General features: G+C 40.0%; 1 protein-coding gene across 14 annotated transcripts in view; it reads right to left on the reverse strand.

Moving 5' to 3' along the window:
- Window positions 1-19,462, reverse strand: part of NSUN6 (NOP2/Sun RNA methyltransferase 6) — a 69,945-nt gene that overhangs the window by 12,315 nt on the left and 38,168 nt on the right. For all 14 annotated transcript variants that reach the window (XR_016218920.1, XR_016218919.1, XM_070055470.2 and 11 more), the window contains 2 exons: window positions 18,067-18,186; window positions 14,753-14,897 (listed from right to left, as the gene is read on the reverse strand). Coding sequence is in view for 12 of the 14 variants with exons in the window: in XM_070055470.2 (XP_069911571.2) it covers window positions 14,753-14,897; window positions 18,067-18,186 (265 nt within the window). In the remaining 2 variants the exon portion in view is untranslated. The remainder of the gene's footprint in view (window positions 1-14,752; window positions 14,898-18,066; window positions 18,187-19,462) is intronic.

Genomic DNA, 19,462 nt, shown 5'->3' on the forward strand with positions numbered 1-19,462 from the left:
AGGCAGAGGATTAACCCAGTGCACCACTGCGCTGGCCCCGTGACTCTGACTTTCAAGTAAATAAATAAATCTTAAAAAAATTTTCTTAAAAAAAAAAAAAATAAAGTGGAGCAGTTGGGTCTCAAACTGGTGTCCACATGGGATGCCAGCACTGCACACGGCGGCCTAACTTGCTACACCACAGCACCAGCCCCTCTACCCTTAGTTTTAAGAGATACAACTATAAAACTTTTAGATAACACCAAAAGCACAAATAGCAAAAAAGTAGTTCAATTGGACTTTATCAAAGTTCATGGCTTTGTGCTTCAAAGGATCTTATCAGAAAATTGATTAGACAACTGACAGAATGGAAGAAAATAATCGCAAATCATATCAGGGATGTATATCTGACTCAAAATTTTTGACTTTGCCTTGGTATGGAAACAATATATATTTGGAGAAACTGTATGGAATTTTGATTTTGGATCTTTTCTTCAGCTAGTGATATATAGGGCAACATCTTCATTTCTTTGTGTTTGTTTGCTTTTAAGATTTATTTATTTGAAAGGCAGTTACAGAGGGAGAGAGAGAGATCGATCCTCTATCTGTTGGTTCACTACCCAAATGGCTGCCATGGCCAGATCTGGGCCAAACTGAAGCCAAGAGGTTCTTCTGAGTCTCCCATGTATATGGCAGGAGCCAAAGCACCTAGGCCATCCTCCACTGCCTTCTGAGAAGCATTAGCAGGGAACCGGATAGAATGGAGCAGCCTGGACAACAACTGGTACTCCTATGGGATGTTTGTGCCACAGGTGGCAGCTTAACCCACTATGCCACAACACCAGACCAGGGCAATATTCTCTTTTGATAGTGGTTAGTAGCAGTAGGTCAAAGCTTCTAGTCAGCCATGGGATCACAAGGTAAACAACCAATACTCTACAGTGTGATGTACTACTCAACTATGATGCTGGGCTGATTAAGTACATTAAATGCATTCTCAACATATAATATATTCAATCAAATTATAGGTTATCAGGACATAACACACCACTGTAAGCTGAAGAAAACCTATACATGAAAAACGCTTGGGGCTGGCACTGTGGTATGGCACTGCTTGCTGTGTCGGCATCCCATATGGGCACTGGTTCAAGTCTTGGCTGCCCCACTTCTGATCTAGCACTCTGCTATGGCATGGGAAAGCAGCAGAAGATAGCCCAAGTTCTCGGGCCCCTGCACCTGCGTGGAAGACCTGGAGGAAGCTCCTGGATCCTAGCTTCAGATCAATGCAGCTCTGGCCATTGCGGGAGTGAACCAGCAGATGGAAATTCTCATTCTCATTCTTATTCTCATTCATTTTCTCTCTCTCTCTCTCTCTCTGCTTTTGCCTGTCTGTAATTCTCCCTTTCAAATAAATAAATATTTTTTAAAAAATAAAAATGATTACAGGTTGATAATAAAAAGATAACTTATCCAATTTTAAAAGGGCTGAGGATCTGAATAGACAAGGAGACATAAAATGGTCAATAAGTACATGAGCAGATATGTGCATTACTGGAAATCTGCATCAGGGAAATACAAATTAAAGTACAATGAGATACCACTCCACACCCAGCAAGATGACTGTAATAAAAAAGACAATATGCTAAGAAGCACTGGTGAAGATGTACAAAAGAACTCTCATACATTGTGAGTAGGAATGTCAAAATGGTTCATCTACTTTTTGAAACTGTTTCATAGTTCTGCAGAAGGTTAAATATATACTGATCACATGTCCTAGTCCATTTTGTGCTACTGTAACAGAATACCACAATCTGGGTAATTTATAATGAACAGAAATTTATTGGCTCATGATTCTGGAGGCTGGAAAGTTCAAGCTCACAGGCCAAAATCCGGTAAGAGCCTTCTTGATATGTCATCCCATGGCAGATGAGCAAAGAGAAGGTAAGAGACAGAGAAGCAAAAGGACTATCACACTCGTCATTTTATTTTTTAAAAAAATATATTTCAATATATCAAAACTTATGGGATACAGCAAAAGCAGTGTTAAGAGGCAAGTTTACAGCAACTGGTGCCTACATCAAGAAATTGGAAAGGTACCAAATAAATGAGCTATCAATGCATCTCAAGAATCTAGAAAAAAAAAAAAAAACTAGTAAGAGAAAAGAAATAATTAAAATTAAAGAAGAAATCAACAAAATTGAAACAAAAAAAGCCAAAAGATCAGCAAAACAAAGAGCTGGTTTTTTGAAAAACTAAACAAAACTGACACACTATTTGCCCAACTAACCAAAAAAAGGAGAGAGGAGACCCAAATCAATAAAATTAGAGATGAAAAAGGAATGTAATGACAGGCACCACAGAAATAAAAAAGATCATCAGAAATTACTACAAAGAGCTGTACGCTAACAAACTAGGAAACCTAGAAGAAATGGATAGATTCCTGGACATCTAAATTGAGTCATGAAGACACAGAAAACCTAAACAGACCCATAAACCAAGATGGAAATTGAATCAGTAATAAAGACCCTCCCAACAAAGAAAAGCCCAGGACCAGATGGCTTCAATGCTGAATTCTATCAGACATTTAAAGAAGAACTAACCCAAATTCTCTTCAAGCTATTCAAAACAATTGAAAAGGAGGCAATCCTCCCAATTCTTACTATGAAGCTGCCATCACCTTAATTCCTAAGCCTGAAAAAGATACAAGAGAGAAAGAGAACTACAAACCAATTTCCCTGATGAACACAGATGCAAAAATCCTCAAAAAAAATTCTAGCCAATCGAATTAAACACCACACCAGAAAGATCATTCACCCGGACCAAGTGGGATTTATCCTTGGTATACAGGGATGGTTCAACATTTGCAATCAATCAATGTGAGATATCACATTAACACACTGAGGAAAAAAAAACATTTGATTATCTCAATAGATGCCAAGAAAACATTTGATTAAGCAACACCCTTTCACGATGAAAACCCTGAGCAAACTGGATATGAAGGAACATTACTCAATACAATCAAGGAAAGTTATGACAAACGCATGGATTGGGGAAAAGTGGGAAGCATACCCACTGAGATCCAGAACCACACAAGGATGTCCACTCTCAGAACTACATTGAATAGCAGTGGTGAAAGTTTTAGAGCCTTTAGAAAAGAAAAAGAAAGCAAAGGGCATACAAACTGGGAAGGAAGAAGTCAAACTAGCCCTATTTGAAGATGACATGATACTATATATATGGGATCCAAAAGACTCCACTACTGGAACTCATAGAAGAGTTTGGTAAAGTAATAGGATATAAAATCAATACACAAAAGTCAACAGCCTTTGTATACACTGACAATGCCATGGTTGAGAAAGAACTTCTAAGGTCAACTGTCATTCACAATAACTACAAAAAAAATCAAATACCTTGGAGTAAATTTAATCAAGGATGTCAAAGAGCTGTACAATGAGAATTACAAATTAAAGAAATAGAAAGACTATACCAAGAAAAATGGAAAAGTCTTCCATTTTCATGAATTTGAAGAGTCAGTATCATCAAAATGTCCATACTTCCAAAAGCAATTTACAGATTCAATGTTATACCAATCAAAATACCAAGGCCATTTTTCTCAGATATAGAAGAGTAAATTCTTCTTACCACTATATACTACATACTTCACACAGCACCCACTCAGAGGCCTTCAAACTATGTTTATGGAAAATAAAAATTTTATTTACTACATGTAAATGATCACCATCACTACTTTTAATAAGACAAAGCCTTTGTCTTGCCACTAGTAGTTCTTCAATATCAACTATCCTTTTTTCTCAAGTTTTTAAACCAGGCACATGCTCAGTTTAAAACTAAATTTTTTCAGCCCTCCTCACAGTTAAATTAATCAAACAATTATACTGTGGCCATTAGTACACACATCCACTTCCAGGTCTTGCCGTTAAAAAGCACTGGCAGTGCAGGCTCCTAACTTTTGTTCCCTTCCTCTGGAAAGAACTGGAAGAGCTGACTTGGACCCACAGATGAAGCTAACAGCACTGGAAGCTCACTTCTGTTAGGTGAGATCAAAACAAACAACAAAAACAAAGGAAAAAAAAAACACTTCTATCTTTTCTAAACCACTGTATTTTGGGTCTCTCTGATACACACAAATGCTTGTACACAAATCTCCTGTAAACTCCTCTTGGTCTCTTTAGGGTTGACAGCCAACTGGTCATGAAAAGCTGTTCTGCTGTAATGAGGCAATTCAATCTGACCTATCCTCACCTCTGTAAAAAGACATGCAAATAGAGTCCAGACACACTGTTCCTCAGAATAGTCCCTGTTTTTCTAGGAAGGATTACCTGTAGTTTATTTATGTGTTTCAATCCCATGTGGTTTACTACATATTAGATAGTTATTACAAAATAATTTCTCATTTTCTATGATTCTCAAGCATATGCTGATTTTCACACTACTTTTGTATCTTCCATCAGTGAGTCTTCAGCTTGTCAATCTAAGTTTAACAACCCAAATCAAACTACCAGAGAACACCTGTGATGAAATAAGCCTTGACAAAAATAAAGGTGGGGGAGGGTATCAAAGGTGCCTAGTATGACCATTTGTTAATAAAATAGTAAGTAAAACAATAAATAATATTCTCGGTTAGTTCATAGATTGTCTCATTATAGTATTGAACACTGACCTCTAAGATGGCTACACTAGTATCTTCATTATTTTAACCCTAACTTCAACATATTATGTTTATAAATATGATTACTTTAAATCAAAGAGAGTTTGAAAACTTAATCAGTAAGTTTAGTAAACAATAACAGTAAGTTATACTGAGCTATCTAGTGCCCACTAGTCACTGATACAAACCATGGGACATAGGGAAACTATATGGTTAGAAACAATATTTTTTTCTCATTCAAAATCTAGATGATCTGTAAGGTATAAAAATCTATATTCTCAGATTTTTAAAATTTATCTTTAATCAAATCGTATCACTAAGCAATTAACATTTGGGAAAACTACTGTCAGGTAGTTCATCAGAATATGTAAGTTTCCTGAGCATTTTATGAACTCAAATCTAAACACATAGAAAAACAGTTACATAATAAGTGCGACAGTGGTAGCATAGTTACGAAACAAGATACATGATAGTTTTTCCTCCTTTCCCAGCTCCATATCCCTACTCCTTAAGAAAAATGAACAAAACCAAAATAGCTCAGAAATAATAAAACTGAAAAGTTCACAATGGGCATGTGAGATAGCAGTTAAGGACACCTGCGTCACATATCAGAGTGGCTGGGTTCATATCCTGGCTCCTTTGCTTCCACTTGTGCTTCCTATTGATACATAGCCTGGGAGGCAGCAGATGATGACTCAACTACTTGCATCCTTCCCATTCATGTGGGAGGCCCAGATTAAGTTCTGAGCTCCTGGCTTTGGCTTTGCTCAGCCCTGGACGTTGGGGGCATTTGTAGAGTGAATTAGCAGATCAAACAGCCCTTTCCATCTGCCCTTGTGTTTCAAGTAAAATATAAGTGAAACTAAATTTTAGAAAAAAATATTTTAAAAAAGAATCATTAGGGCCAGTGCTGTGGCACAGCAGTAAAGCCACTGCCTGCAGAGCCGACATCCCATGTGGGCACTGGTTCGAGTCATGATTGCTCCAATTCTGAGGGAAACTGAGACATATTCTTGACCACAGACCAAAACAAAACTACATTAGAAAGGTAACAGAAATAATTTCACTTTGACCTTGTTGCTAACACTCAAACGCCAAACTCATTTGTAGAACTCTGACCCTTGTTGCCAAACCCTCTTTGACTGTACTTCAACCACAAGCCAGAACACCGGGACACAGAATTCCCCTGGGGTCCATGGTTTGTACAGTGGGAAAAAGAGCTATACATGGACATTCAGCTTCTGTAGCATTCTGATATTCTTCATAGGAGGATTAGAGTACCAGGTGTCAGTGAAGCAAAAAGAGGGTGAGGCTCACAGCAGCTAGCTTGCAGATCTTGGGACTGATGCTACACTCCAACCAACACAGGCACCTGACCAGAAAGATCAGTTAACAGTATTGCTCTGCAAGAAGTCTGTGAGGATGGAGTCCTTCCCCAGCTTCACAGCCAGCCTCAGAGCTCTACATAAGGGTTCATCTAACCAGGAGGCAACCCTGAGTGCTTGCCTATCTGCAAAGCATCTGACATCAACTAACACTAGTGGTTGGGCAATCAATGTACAGTTTAAGAGTCCAGTCTGAAATTCTTTTTTTTTTTTTTTTTTTTTTTTTTGAAAGGCAGAGTTGGGGGGTGGAGGCAGGGAGAGAGAGACATCTTCCATCTGCTGGTTAACTCCTCAAATAGCCACAGTTACCAGGGATGGGCCAGATTATGGCCAGGAGCCCAAAGCCCCTTCGGGGTTTCTCACACAGGTGCAGGGGCCTAAGTGCTTGGACTATCTTCTGCTGCTTTTCCAGGCACATTAGCAGGGAGCTGAATGGGAAGTGGAGCAACCAGGTCTTGAACCAGTGCCCATATGGGATTCTGGAGTCACAGATAGTACCTTAACCCACTACACCACAAAGCTGGCCTTATCCATCCAAATTCTGCACTGGCCAAGTAGGGAGGCAGGTCCATGACTGTGCATATCTACAGAGCACAGCCCCTAGCCTTGCCCATCCCAAGAGGTCAGGTAGTGATACTAGAGACTTTGCCCAGCCTCAGAGTCTAGCCTGTGGCCCTAACCAACCAAAAATTCCAAATAGTAGTATTGCCTAGGCAACCTATAATCCTGTCTAATCAGATGCAATTCCAGAGCCCAGGCAGTAACCTCACTAAATCTCAGAGCACGTAAGTCGTGACTTCTGACCTCACAGTACAAGTAGCAGACCAGGCAAACTAGAAAACCAAACAGTAACCTCTGCCTACTCATGTCACTACCAACCACCATATCCAAAATCACAGGCTAGACGAAATAGTGAAAATCTATCCTCACCAAAGAGCATCTGTAAAAGTTTGCCACTCCTTTAAATGTGCATACACCAATGCATGGACATTAGATTAGGAAGAATCAAGAGAATAGGACAACACCAAAAGAAATTAATAAAGTCCCCAAAATGGACCTCTGGGCCAGTATTGTAGTGCAATGGGTAAAGCTGTCACCTGAGATGCTGACATCCCATAGAAACACTGATTGGAGTCCTGGCTGATCCACTTCTGACCCAGTTCCCCGCTAATGAGCCTGGGAAAGCAGCCAAAGATGGCTGAAGTACTCAGTCCCCCGCCACCCATGTGGGAAACTCCAGTGAAGTTAAAGGCTCCTCATTTCACACATGGAAAGCCAAGATTCTGTGGCAAAAATTATTCTACACAAGGGATCTCTGAGACCTCAGTGGAAAGAAGGGGCCATCAAAGAAGGATGTACTTTTCTCTGAAGGGAGAACTTCCACTTTGGAGTCTGTGGTCACAAAAGGCTTCCAGAGCTTTGGCAGCCCATGGCAAGAGCCTCAGGTGATCACTGACATCATAAATAAGAGTGTTAATTGTTAAAGGCACAACAAAAGTCATTGTGCATTTACTCCACCCATGTAGGACCTATACTATGAGAATTAACTGCTAAACTTGTCTCAAATTGTACTCTATATGTTGTGTGTGGGGCGGGGGGGGGGGTGTGGGTGTGTGGGTGGGTGTGGGTGTGGGTGCAAACTGTTGAAATCTGTACTTAACACAGAGCTAGTTCCCTGTGTATAAAATTAAACTAAAAATGAACCATAATGAAGAAGGAGATGGGAGAGGGAGCAGGAGGTGGGACAGGAGTTGGGGTGGGAGGGTGGATGTGGGGGAAAAAAAATCACTACATTCCTAAAGTTGTACCTATGAAAAATGCATTTATTAAATAGAAGCTTTAAAAAAAAATTAAAGCCTCCTGCCTTTGGCATGGACCAACCCCAGCCTTTGCGGCCATTTGGGGAATCAACCAGTGGATAGAAGATTTTTTTTTTAACTTTTTTTTTTTTTTTTTTTGACAGGCAGAGTCGACAGTGAGAGAGAGACAGAGAAAGGTCTTCCTTTTTCCCATTGGTTCACCCCCCACTGGCCGCTGTGGACGGCACACTGCGGCCAGCACACCGCGCTGATCCGAAGGCAGGAGCCAGGTGCATCCCCTGGTCTCCCATGTGGGTACAGGGCCCAAGGACTTGGGCCATCCTCCACTGCACTCCCAGGCCACAGCAGAGAGCTGGACTGGAAGAGGAGCAACCAGGACAGAATCTGGTGCCCCAACTGGGGCTAGAACCCAGTGTGCCAGCGCCGCAGGCGGAAGATTAGCCTATTGAGCCATGGCGCTGGCCTGAATAGATTTATCTTTCCTCCCCTCTCCCTCTATAACTCTGTCTTTCAAAGAAATAAATCTTTCTCAAAAAAAAAAAAAAAAAAGGAAAGAAAAGAAAAGAAAAAGAAATGGACCTAAAGTTATGGAGAATGGAAATAAATTAAAGAGACTAGAAAAACAATACAAATGATCAGGGAGAGGGAGCGGGAGATGGGAGGGAAATTATGGGGATTATGGGGGGGGCATTGTAATCCATAAACTGTACTTTGGAAATGTATATTTACTAAATAAAAAAAATACTAACAAGCAAAAAAAAAAAAACAATACAAATGGTCAACAGAACTAAAGGTCAGTTTTTGAAAAAAAAATATTGGCAAACCCTTGGCTAGACTAACCAAGAAAAAAAAAAGAACTCAAATAAAATCAGAAATGAAAGAGAGAACATTGCAACTGATGCCACAGAAATACAAAGGCTCAAAGAAACTATTCAGAACAATTTTATGCCAACAAACTGGATGACCAAGAAATGAGTAAAATCCTAAACACAAGGGGCTGGTACTGTGGCATAAGTTAAGCCTCTTCCTGTAGTGTAAGCATCCCCTATGGGCACTGGTTCGAGTTCTGGCTGCTTCACTTCTGATCCAGCTCCTTGTTGATGCACCTGGGAAAGCAGAAGGTGGCCCAAGTGTTTGCGCCACTGTACCCTCATGGGAGACCTAGGAGAACCTCCTGGCTTCTGGCTTCAAATTGGCCAGCTCTAGACATTGAGACCATTTGGGGAATCAAACAGTGAATGGAAGACCTGTCTGTCTGTACCTCTCTTTCGCTCTCTCTCTGCCTTCAAGTAAATAAATACACCTTTTTGAAAAAAAGTTTTAAACATATCCTAAACACAAAAAATTCAAAGAGACTGAATCATGAAGGAACAGAGAATCAAGAAAGATGGAATCAGCAGGGTCGGCTCCGTGGTGCAGTAGGTTAATCCTCTACCTGTGGAGCCAGCATCCCATATGGGCACCGGTTCTAGTCCCAGCTGCCCCTCTTCCAATCCAGCTCTCTGCTATGGCCTGGGAAAGCAGTAGAAGATGGCCCAAGTCCTTGGGCCCCTGCACCCGTGTGGGAGACTAGGAAGAGTTACCTGGCTCCTGGCTTCGGTTCAGTGCAGCTCTGGCTATTGTGGTTATCTGGGGACTGAACCAACAGAAAAAGACCTTTCTCTCTGTCTCTCCCTCTAACTCTGTAACTCTACCTCTCAAATAAATAAATAAAATCTTTTTTAAAAAAAAAAAGATGGAATCAGCAATAAAAAGTCTATCAAAGAAAATCCATGACCTGATGGCTTCACTAATGTATTCTACCAAACATTTAAAGGAAAACTATAATAATCCTTCCCAAAAACTAAAAAATCATTCCATGCTCATTTTCCAAGGTCAATATTACTCTGATAACAAAACCAGACAAGGTCATCACAAGAAAAATATTACAGGTCAATATCCCTGATGAATACAGATCAAAAAACCTCAACAAAATACCAGCAGTCTAAACCTAATAACACATTAAAATAATCATTTACTATGATCAAGTGAAATATACTCCAGGGATAAAGGAGGATTCGTACACATAAATCAATGTGATACATCACCTTAACATAATAAAGGACAAAAACCATATCAGTATCTGAGTAGATCCAGAAAAAAACATTTGGACAAACTTTAATCTCCTTTCACGATAAAAACTCTCAACAAACTAGGTACAAAGGAATGTACCGCAACACAATGAAAACCATTTATGACAAATTTACAGCCAGCATAATCAATGGTTAAAAAAAAAAGCTTCAAGATTTCCCTCTGAGATCAAGGATAAGACAAGCATGTTCATTCTCAACCAATTCTTGTCAACACAGTACTGGAAGTCCTAGCCAGAGTAATTAGGCAACAGAAGGAAATAAAGGTACCATATTAGGAAATAAAGTAAAATTATCCATTTGTTAATAACACAATCTTATATAGAGAAAACCCTAACTAAAGGTTCAAGTCCCAGCTGCTCCTCTTCTGATCCATCTCTCTGCTAATAGCCAGGGACAGCAGTGGAAGATGGCCCAAGTGTTCAGGCCCCTGCAACTGTGTGGGAAGCCTGGAGGAGGCTCCTAGCTTCGGATCGGCTCAGCTCCAGCCATTGCAGTCATTTGGGGAGTGAACCAGCGGATGGAAGCCCTCTCTTTCTATCTCTCCCTCTTACTGTCTGTTAACTACCTTTCAAATAAATAAATAAAATCTTTAAAAAAAAAAAAAGAAATTCAAGAAAGAATTCCAACTTACAAGAGCAAAAATAAAAACCTGGGTAAATTTAACCAAGAAGATGAAATATCTGTAAACTAAAAACTAGAAAACACTGATAAAAGAAAGAAAACACAAATGGTAAGACATCCATAGTCACAGGTTGGAAGAATTAATATTGTCAAAATGTCCATATCACTCAAAGCAATCTACAGATTAAATGCAGTACTTATCAAATTCCAATGTCATTTTTCACAAAAATAAGAAAAAACAATCCCACAATTGGCATGGACTACAAAACAATATGAACAGCCAACACAATCTTGAGCAAAAAGAACAAAGCTGGAGGTATCACCAGCTGATGTCACTACCTGACTTCAAAATAAACTATAAAGCTAATATAATCAAAACATCATGGCACCAGCATAAAAACATACATCAACCAATGGAACAGGATAGTGAGTCTGAATATAAGTACATTCATTTATGGACAACTGGTTGTCAATTAAAGTACCAACAACATATAATAGAGAAAGGACATGGGGCCAGTGTCGTGGCGCAGTAGGTTAATCCTCCACCTGTGGTACCAGTATCCTATATGGGCACCAGTCCTAGTCCCAGCTGCTCCTCTTCCCATCCAGCTCTCTGCTGTGGCCTGGGAAAGCAGCAGAAGATGGCCCAAGTGCTTGGGCCCCTACACCCGCATGGGAGACCAGGAAGAAACACTTGGCTCCTGGCTTTGGATCGGCACAGCTCCAGCTGTTGCGGCCATTTGGGGAGTGAACCAACGGAAGAAAGACCTCTCACTGTCTGTAACTCTGACTTTCAAATAAATAAAATCTTAAAAAAAAAAAAAGAGAAAGGACATTATTTTAAATAAATAGTGTGGGGCACACTGTATAACCACCTACAGAAAATGAAACTGGATCCTTGTCTCACATCATTCACAAGGAAGTTCACAAAATGGAATTAGGAATTCATGCATAGTTTTTTCATAACATGCATTTTCATGAACTTTTTGAAGTGCCTCCATAGAAAAATAAACTCAAAATGGAATGAAGAGTTAAATTAAAGATCAGAAAATATAAAACTTGCTAGAAAAAAACATGGAGGAGAAGCTCCATGACATTCTTCTGGGCAATTATTGTTGAGGTATGATCCCAAAAGCACAGTCAGCAAAAGTACAAACACACAAACTAGGCCGGTACCGCGGCTCACTAGGCTAAACCTCCGCCTTGCAGCGCCGGCACACCAGGTTCTAGTCCCGGTCGGGGCGCCAGATTCTGTCCCGGTTGCCCCTCTTTCATGCCAGCTCTCTGCTGTGGCCAGGGAGTGCAGTGTAGGATGGCTCAAGTGCTTGGGCCCTGCACCCCATGGGAGACCAGGAGAAGCACCTGGCTCCTGCTTTTGGATCAGTGAGGTGCGCTGGCTGCAGCGCGCCAGCCATGGCGGCCATTGGAGTGTGAACCAACGGCAAAGGAAGACCTTTGTCTCTGTCTCTCTCTCTCACTGTCCACTCTGCCTGTCAAAAAAAAAAAAAAAAAAAAAAAAAAAAACACAAACTTGACTGCATCAAACTAAGCTTTAAGAACCTATAGAATGGTAGAAGACATATGCAAACTATACATCTGGTAAGGTGGTAATACTCAAAATACCTAAGGAACTAAAAGAACTTAACAGCAAGAGTGAATTAAGCCAGTCCCAAAGGGACAAATATCATGTTCTCCCTGATCGGCGACAACTAACTGAGCACCAAAGGGGAAACTTGTTGAAGTGAAATGGACACTATGAGAAATAGTGACTTGATCAGCTCTTGTCCTGATGGTTGATATACGATGTAATACTTTATCCATTGTAGTATTTTTTTTGTTCTAGTTCTATTGGTTGAACTCGGTAATTAACACACAATTATTCTTAGGTGTGTAAATTTTAACTGAAAAGTGACCCCTGTTAGGAATTTGGAAAACATTACGCTGAGTGAAATAAGCCAATCCCAAAGGGACAAATACCACTTGTTCTCCCTGATAGGTGACAATTAACTGAGCACCAAAAAGGAAACCTGTTAAAGTGAAATGAACACTAGGAGAAATGGTGATTTGATCAGCCCTCACCCTGACTGTTGATGAGCAACTTAATATGTTATCCCTCTTAGTATTTTTTTTGTTTGTTCTACTTAATACTTTTGGTTGAATACTGTAATCAATACACAATGCTTCTTAAGTGCTGAAACTTAACTGAAAAGTGATCACTGTTAAATGTAAGAGTGGGAATAGAGAGGGAAGAGATGTGCAATTTGGGACATGCTCAAGCTGACTTACCTCAAACAGTAGAGTTAGAAACATACCAGGGGATTCCAATTCAATCCCATCAAGGTGGCATGTACCAATGCCATCTCACTAGTAGTCCCAGTGATCAATTTCTGTTCACAATTGATCATAATGATAGGACTAAGAGCCAAAGGGATCACATAAACAAGAATAGTGTCTGCAAATACTAGCTGAGAGAATAAAAAAGGGAGAGAACGATCCAACATGGGAAGTGAGATACACAGCCGACCCATAGAATGGCAGATGTCCTAAACAGCACTCTGGCCTCAGAATCAGCCCTTAAGGCATGCGGATCCGGCTGAAATGCCCATGAGACTATTTCAGGCATGGAAAGCCAAGACACTCTGGGGGAAAAAAAAAAAAAAAAACCTAAATGAAAGATCTCTGCGAGTGAGATCCCAGTGGAAAGAACGGGTCATCAAAGAAGGAGGTACCTTTCTCTGAAGGGAGGAGAGAACTTCCACTTTGACCATGGCCTTGTCTAAATATGATCAGAGTCGGTGAACTCAGGGGGCTTCCATAGCCTTGGCAGCTCATGACAAGAGCCTAGGGTGATTACTGAGGCCATAAACAAGAGTGTCAATTTGTTAAGTCAACAACAGGAGTCACTGTGCACTTACTCCTCATGTAGGATCTTTGTCCTTAGTGTACTGTACATTGAGATCTAATGCTATAACTAGTACTCAAACAGTATTTTTCACTTTATGTTTCTGTGTGGCAGCAAACTGTTGAAATCTTTACTTAATGTATGCTAAACTGATCTTCTGTATATAAAGAGAATTGAAAATGAATCTTGATATGAATGGAAGGGGAGAGGGAGTAGGAAAGGGGAGGGTTGCAGGTGGGAGGGACGTTATGGGGGGGAAGCCATTGTAACCCATAAGCTGTACTTTGGAAATTTATATTCATTAAATAAAAGTTAAAAAAAAAAAAAAAACTACATGCACAAACTCTTAAAAAAAAAAAAAAAAGAACTTAACAGCAAGAAAACAATCCAAATTTAAAAATCGGTTAGGACTTCAATAGACATTTCTCAAGAGAAAACAGGGCCAACAGGTACATGAAAAAAAATGCTCAATATTACAATTATCAGAGAAATGAAATTAAAAACTATAATGAAATATCACCTCACACCTATCAGAGTGGCTATTAACAAAGTAAAAGATAAATGTTGGTGAGGACAAGGAGAGAAGAGATTCCTTGTATACTACAGTCATGGAAAAAAGGTAAGGAGGCTTCTTAAAACACTAACAACAGAATAATCATTTATTCTAGCAATCCCACTACTGGGAATGTTGCAAAGGAATTGAAGCCAATTTGTTAAAGATATATCTACATTCTCATGTTCATTAAAATGTTATTCACAGTACCCAATATAAGCAATCAACTCATCTACCAATGGATGAACAAGAAAATATTTACAGAATGGAATACTATTCAATATTAAAAGAAGGAAGTTCTGTCTTTGCAACAAACTGAAACAAGTCATACACCAAAAGAAAAATACCGTGTGATCTTAGTCAAATGTGGAATCTTAAAAAGCTGTACTCATAAAAACAGAGTACAATAGTGGTTACCAGAAGTTGCAGATGGGGAAGATAATGAGGAGATACATTCAAAGGGTACAAAGCTTGAGCTAGCAGTTTAAGTTTTTTAATCCATTGTACAGTAAATAATAATGTATTTTATATTTCAAAATAGTGAATAATGTCAATTTCAAATGTTTTACTACAAAAAATAAATTGATATATTGATTAGTTTGATATTCCACATTGCATACACATGTCAAACATTACACTGTATCAGATCAATATAATGATGATTTATCAGTTCAAACAAATGTTAACTCACCTTCTGTATCCTGGCTCATATCAAGTTTAAGTGCCTTTGTTCCATCAAAGCAAAATGCCCTGATGGAATTCAGTCCCAACAATAAAGCATTCTGCTTTATTTTTTCTACTTTATTGGATATTTTATCCAGTGCTATTACTTCTCCCTAAAAAAGGGAGGGAGAGAAGAAGGGGTAGAGAGAGACATCATAAATTCAAAATAGTCACAAAAATTAATAATGTGAAAAAAACTGATGAAAAATTATGGCCTTTACTTTGCCCCAACCCCTACTTTTAAAGCTGAATTCATTAACCAGATGTATATCAAATTTACATCAAATACTTCAGTCTTTCCTTTTAAGAAAAACATTCCTGGCAGAAAACTAATCTTCTTTTAATGACTATTTTAAACAACAAAACCCAAAACCAAGAGTAGTATTTGTAATCTTCCAGGAAATGCAATCACTAATTCAATGTGCCTTGTTCACATCTGGAAGAGCATGAACTGATGCCATAAGACAACTGTCTTTGAGGTGAATGTTACTTGTAAAACTGATTCTCCTTATAATATTCTGGGGCTATACACATAGAATTAAAATGAACTCTGTCAACTAAAGGCAGAAAAATATGAACTAAAATGTCTATGTCATAGTAAGATGTTCTGGATTGGTATAAAAATAGTGCAAAAATAACTTTATACAGTAACATTTGGGTTAAGCTAAAATCAATAACCATAGAAGCCACATTTTAAGAATGCATTTTGATACCCATATTATATTTTTTTAAACATTTATTTATTTGAAAGGCAGAGAGAGAGAGAGAGAGAGAGAGAGAAAGTCTTCTATCCGCTGGTTCACTCCCCAGATGGCCAAAACATCCAAAGCTGTGCCAATCTAAAGCTAGGAGCCAGGAGCTTCCTCCAGGTCTCCCACGCGAGTGCAGGGGCCCAAAGACTTGGGCCATCTTTCCAGGCCACAGCAGAGAGTTGGATTGCAAGTGGAGTAGCCAGGACTCAAACTGGTGTCCACATGGGATGTCAGCACTGCAGGTGGTGGTCTTACACACTATGCCACAGCACTGGTCCCCCCATATGACATTTTGAAACATACTATGAAATGATATTGCAGAGATGGTAGAACTGCCTCTTCTATACATTTTCTTTTTTTTAATTTTTTTTTTTTTTTTGACAGGCAGAGTGGACAGTGAGAGAGAGAGACAGAGAGAAAGGTCTTCCTATGCCGTTGGTTCACCCTCCAATGGCCGCCGCAGCCGGCGCGCTGCGGCCGGCGCACCGCGCTGATCCAATGGCAGGAGCCAGGAGCCAGGTGCTTTTCCTGGTCTCCCATCGGGTGCAGGGCCCAAGCACCTGGGCCATCCTCCACTGCACTCCCTGGCCACAGCAGAGAGCTGGCATGGAAGAGGGGCAACCGGGACAGAATCCGGCGCCCCAACCGGGACTAGAACCCAGTGTGCCGGCGCCGCTAGGTGGAGGATTAGCCTAGTGAGCCGCGGCGCCGGCCTCTTCTATACATTTTCTTGTTTTCATTCCTTTTATATACCCTGCCCTTGTATGACATTGCATGAACTATACAGAGACCACGACATAGAAAATTTGTTGATAATGCTCCTAAAAGCGACCAGGTTTAATGATAAACATTGTTTCCACTAATACCTTTACAAGTAGGAAAATTACTTAAAAGTGTGCTGAACAGGAAAAGTAGTAAAACTAGCCAGAATAAGGTTCAAATGTATTACAGTGAAGAAATTTCACTGGCCAGGCTAGCCTGCTGGGCCTTGCAGGAAGAGACACACAGACCCAAGGCATCCTAGTGGTCTCAGGTGAGGCCACTCTACATAAGCCAAAACCACACAAACCAAAATGAGTGAGCCCACCTAAGAACCCCATAACCACCTGCCTAACCTGCATCTGACTATACCTGACCAAGCCCAGCAAGGATCACCTGAACGCCATGAATTCCTGAGCTGAATAAATGCTAACTGTAAATGATTAATAGGTATACAAAAAACAAAAAACAAAAAACCTCAACCTTACTAATTACCAGGAAAATGCAAATCAAAACCACAGTGAGACATTATCTTCCTCCAGCAACAAAGGCTGTTACTAAAAAGACAGAGATAATAAGTTCTGGGGAGGATGTAGACAAAAAGCAATCTTACACAACTGATGGTGGTAATGTAATTCAGCATAACCATTCTGGAAACTAGTACGGAGTCTCCTCAAAAAACTGAAACTAGAACTACCATATGATCCCACTATTGGGTATATCCATGGGACATCAGGATGTTGAGGAGACATCTGCACACCCACTTTTACCTCACCACTATTCACAACAGCCAGGAAATAAAATCTGTCAACTGGTGATTAGATTAAAATTGTGATGAAACAGGATGAAATCCAGCATTTGCAACATGTATACACCTAGAAGATATTATGTTAAATGAAGTCAGGTAGATTAAGACTGTGAAGACTGTTCATGCGGAATCAAAAAAGTTGATCTTGCAGAAGTTGAGAGTAGAACAGTGGTTACCAAAGACTGATGAAAGTAGAAATTATTAAGAGTACTACAGGGGGCCGACGCTGTGGCACAGTGGGTTAAAGCCCTGGCCTGAAGCGCCGGCATCCCATATGGGCACCGGTTCGAGTCCTGGTTGCTCTTCTTCTGATCCAGCTCTCTGCTTTGGCCTGGGATAGCAGTAGAAGATGGCCCAAGTCCTTGGGCCCCTGCACCCACTTGGGAGACCCAGAAGAAGCTCCTGGCTCCTGGCTTTGGATCGGCTCAGCTCCGGCCATTGCAGCCATCTGGGGAGTGAACCATCGGATGGAAGACCTCTCTCTCTCTCTCTCTCTCTCTCTGCCTCTCCTTCTCTCTCTGTGTAACTCTGACTTTCAAGGAAAATAAATAAAACTTTAAAAAAAAAAAAGAGTACTACAGTATCAGATGGTACTAGATAAATACGTAAAATTTTTATGACTCAATAAAAATAAGAAAATGTTTTAAAAACAAAACAACCCCAAACAAAAAACAAGAGAGAAAACAGAATGGTGGTTGTCAGGGGCTGGAAGATGGAAGTTGTTATTTAACAGATACAGAGATTCCACTTTGGGAGATACAAACCATTTGGAGATGGATGGTGATAGTGGTTCAAAACAGTATGCATATACTTAGTATCACTCAACTATACACTTGAAATAGTTACGAGAGTAACTTGTTACATATTATTTACCACAACTTTAAAAAATTGAAGAAAAAAATGTTAGTTGTATGCTGCCAAGGTTTTGTGTTGAGAGCACTTTTGTTGTGAAGGCAGTCTCACCTGATCATGCATAAGTGCTGCAATGTGTGTTGTTTTGCCTCCAGGTGCTGCACACAAGTCTAGAATTTTCTCTCCAGGTTGAGGATTTAGCACATGAGTTACTACAGCAGATGGCAAATTCTATAAGGAAAAAATACAATCAATTATCAATGATTGATCATAAATATTTTAGTATTTTTAGAGAGAGATAGAGACCCAATCTGCCAGTTCACTACCCAAATGTCTGCAATAGCTGGAAATGAGACAGACTGAAGCTAGGAGCCATAAATTTAATCCATGACTTCCATATGGGTGGCAGGGATCCAAGTACTAGGATCTCTCTCCCAGAGTGTACATTAACAGTAAGCTAGAATCGGGGACAGAGTCAGGACTTACATATAAATACTCTAATATAGGATATGGGCATCTCAATGGTATATTTAACTGGTAAGTCAAATGCCCATCCCTCTCAATCAAACATAAAGAAATCTTCAGACACAATACATACAGTGTCTTCAAGTATGCCAAAAGTGCAGTTTTTGCATGTTAGGCAATTCACAATTTCCAACAATATCCACTGATTCCATACACAACACACATACACTAACACACACAACACACCTGTACGTGAACATTCAGGACTTATTTCCTAGTTAGTTCCATATTTCTTCCCTGACAAAATGTTTTCTGAGTATGTAAAAAAAAAAATCTTATTGCCTTTTCTTAATTCCAATGGTTCTCAATATTTTGGAAGCTAGAAACAAGAATGATCCATATTTCTTTCCCAAAACAATCTACACAATTTCCCTAGGAAAAAATACTGGCTATTTCTGGTGACATCTGAAAATATATTAGAAATTATAAAACCAAAAATACCTCATCTATAGCAGTAAGATATTAAATCATTAATTTGGACAAGATTACACAGCCTTGAATAGAATAGTATCACAAATAATTCATTTTTAGTAAGCTTAGCCAACTATGCCACAGTGCCGGCCCCCATTTCTATAATTATTTGATAAGACAAAAGTAGATGCTAATAAGCATGGAGTTACTTTTTTTTTTTTTTTTTTTTTTTTTTTTTTTTTTGACAGGCAGATTGGACAGTGAGAGAGAGAGACAGAGAGAAGGGTCTTCCTTTGCCGTTGGTTCACCCTTCAATGGCGGCCGTGGCCAGCGCACGACGCTGATCTGATGGCAGGAGCCAGGTACTTATCCTGGTCTCCCATGGGGTGCAGGGCACAAGCACTTGGGCCATCCTCCACTGCACTCCCTGGCCACAGCAGAGAGCTGGCCTGGAAGAGGGGCAACCGGGACAGAATCCGGCACCCCGACCGGGACTAGAACCCGGTGTGCCGGCGCCGCAAGGTGGAGGATTAGCCTAGTGAGCCGCGGCGCCGGCCGAGTTACTAATTTT

The sequence above is a fragment of the Oryctolagus cuniculus genome, chromosome 13, assembly GCF_051225735.1.
Source record: "Oryctolagus cuniculus isolate XC-2025 breed Fujian yellow rabbit chromosome 13, ASM5122573v1, whole genome shotgun sequence".
Lineage (NCBI taxonomy): Eukaryota > Metazoa > Chordata > Mammalia > Lagomorpha > Leporidae > Oryctolagus > Oryctolagus cuniculus.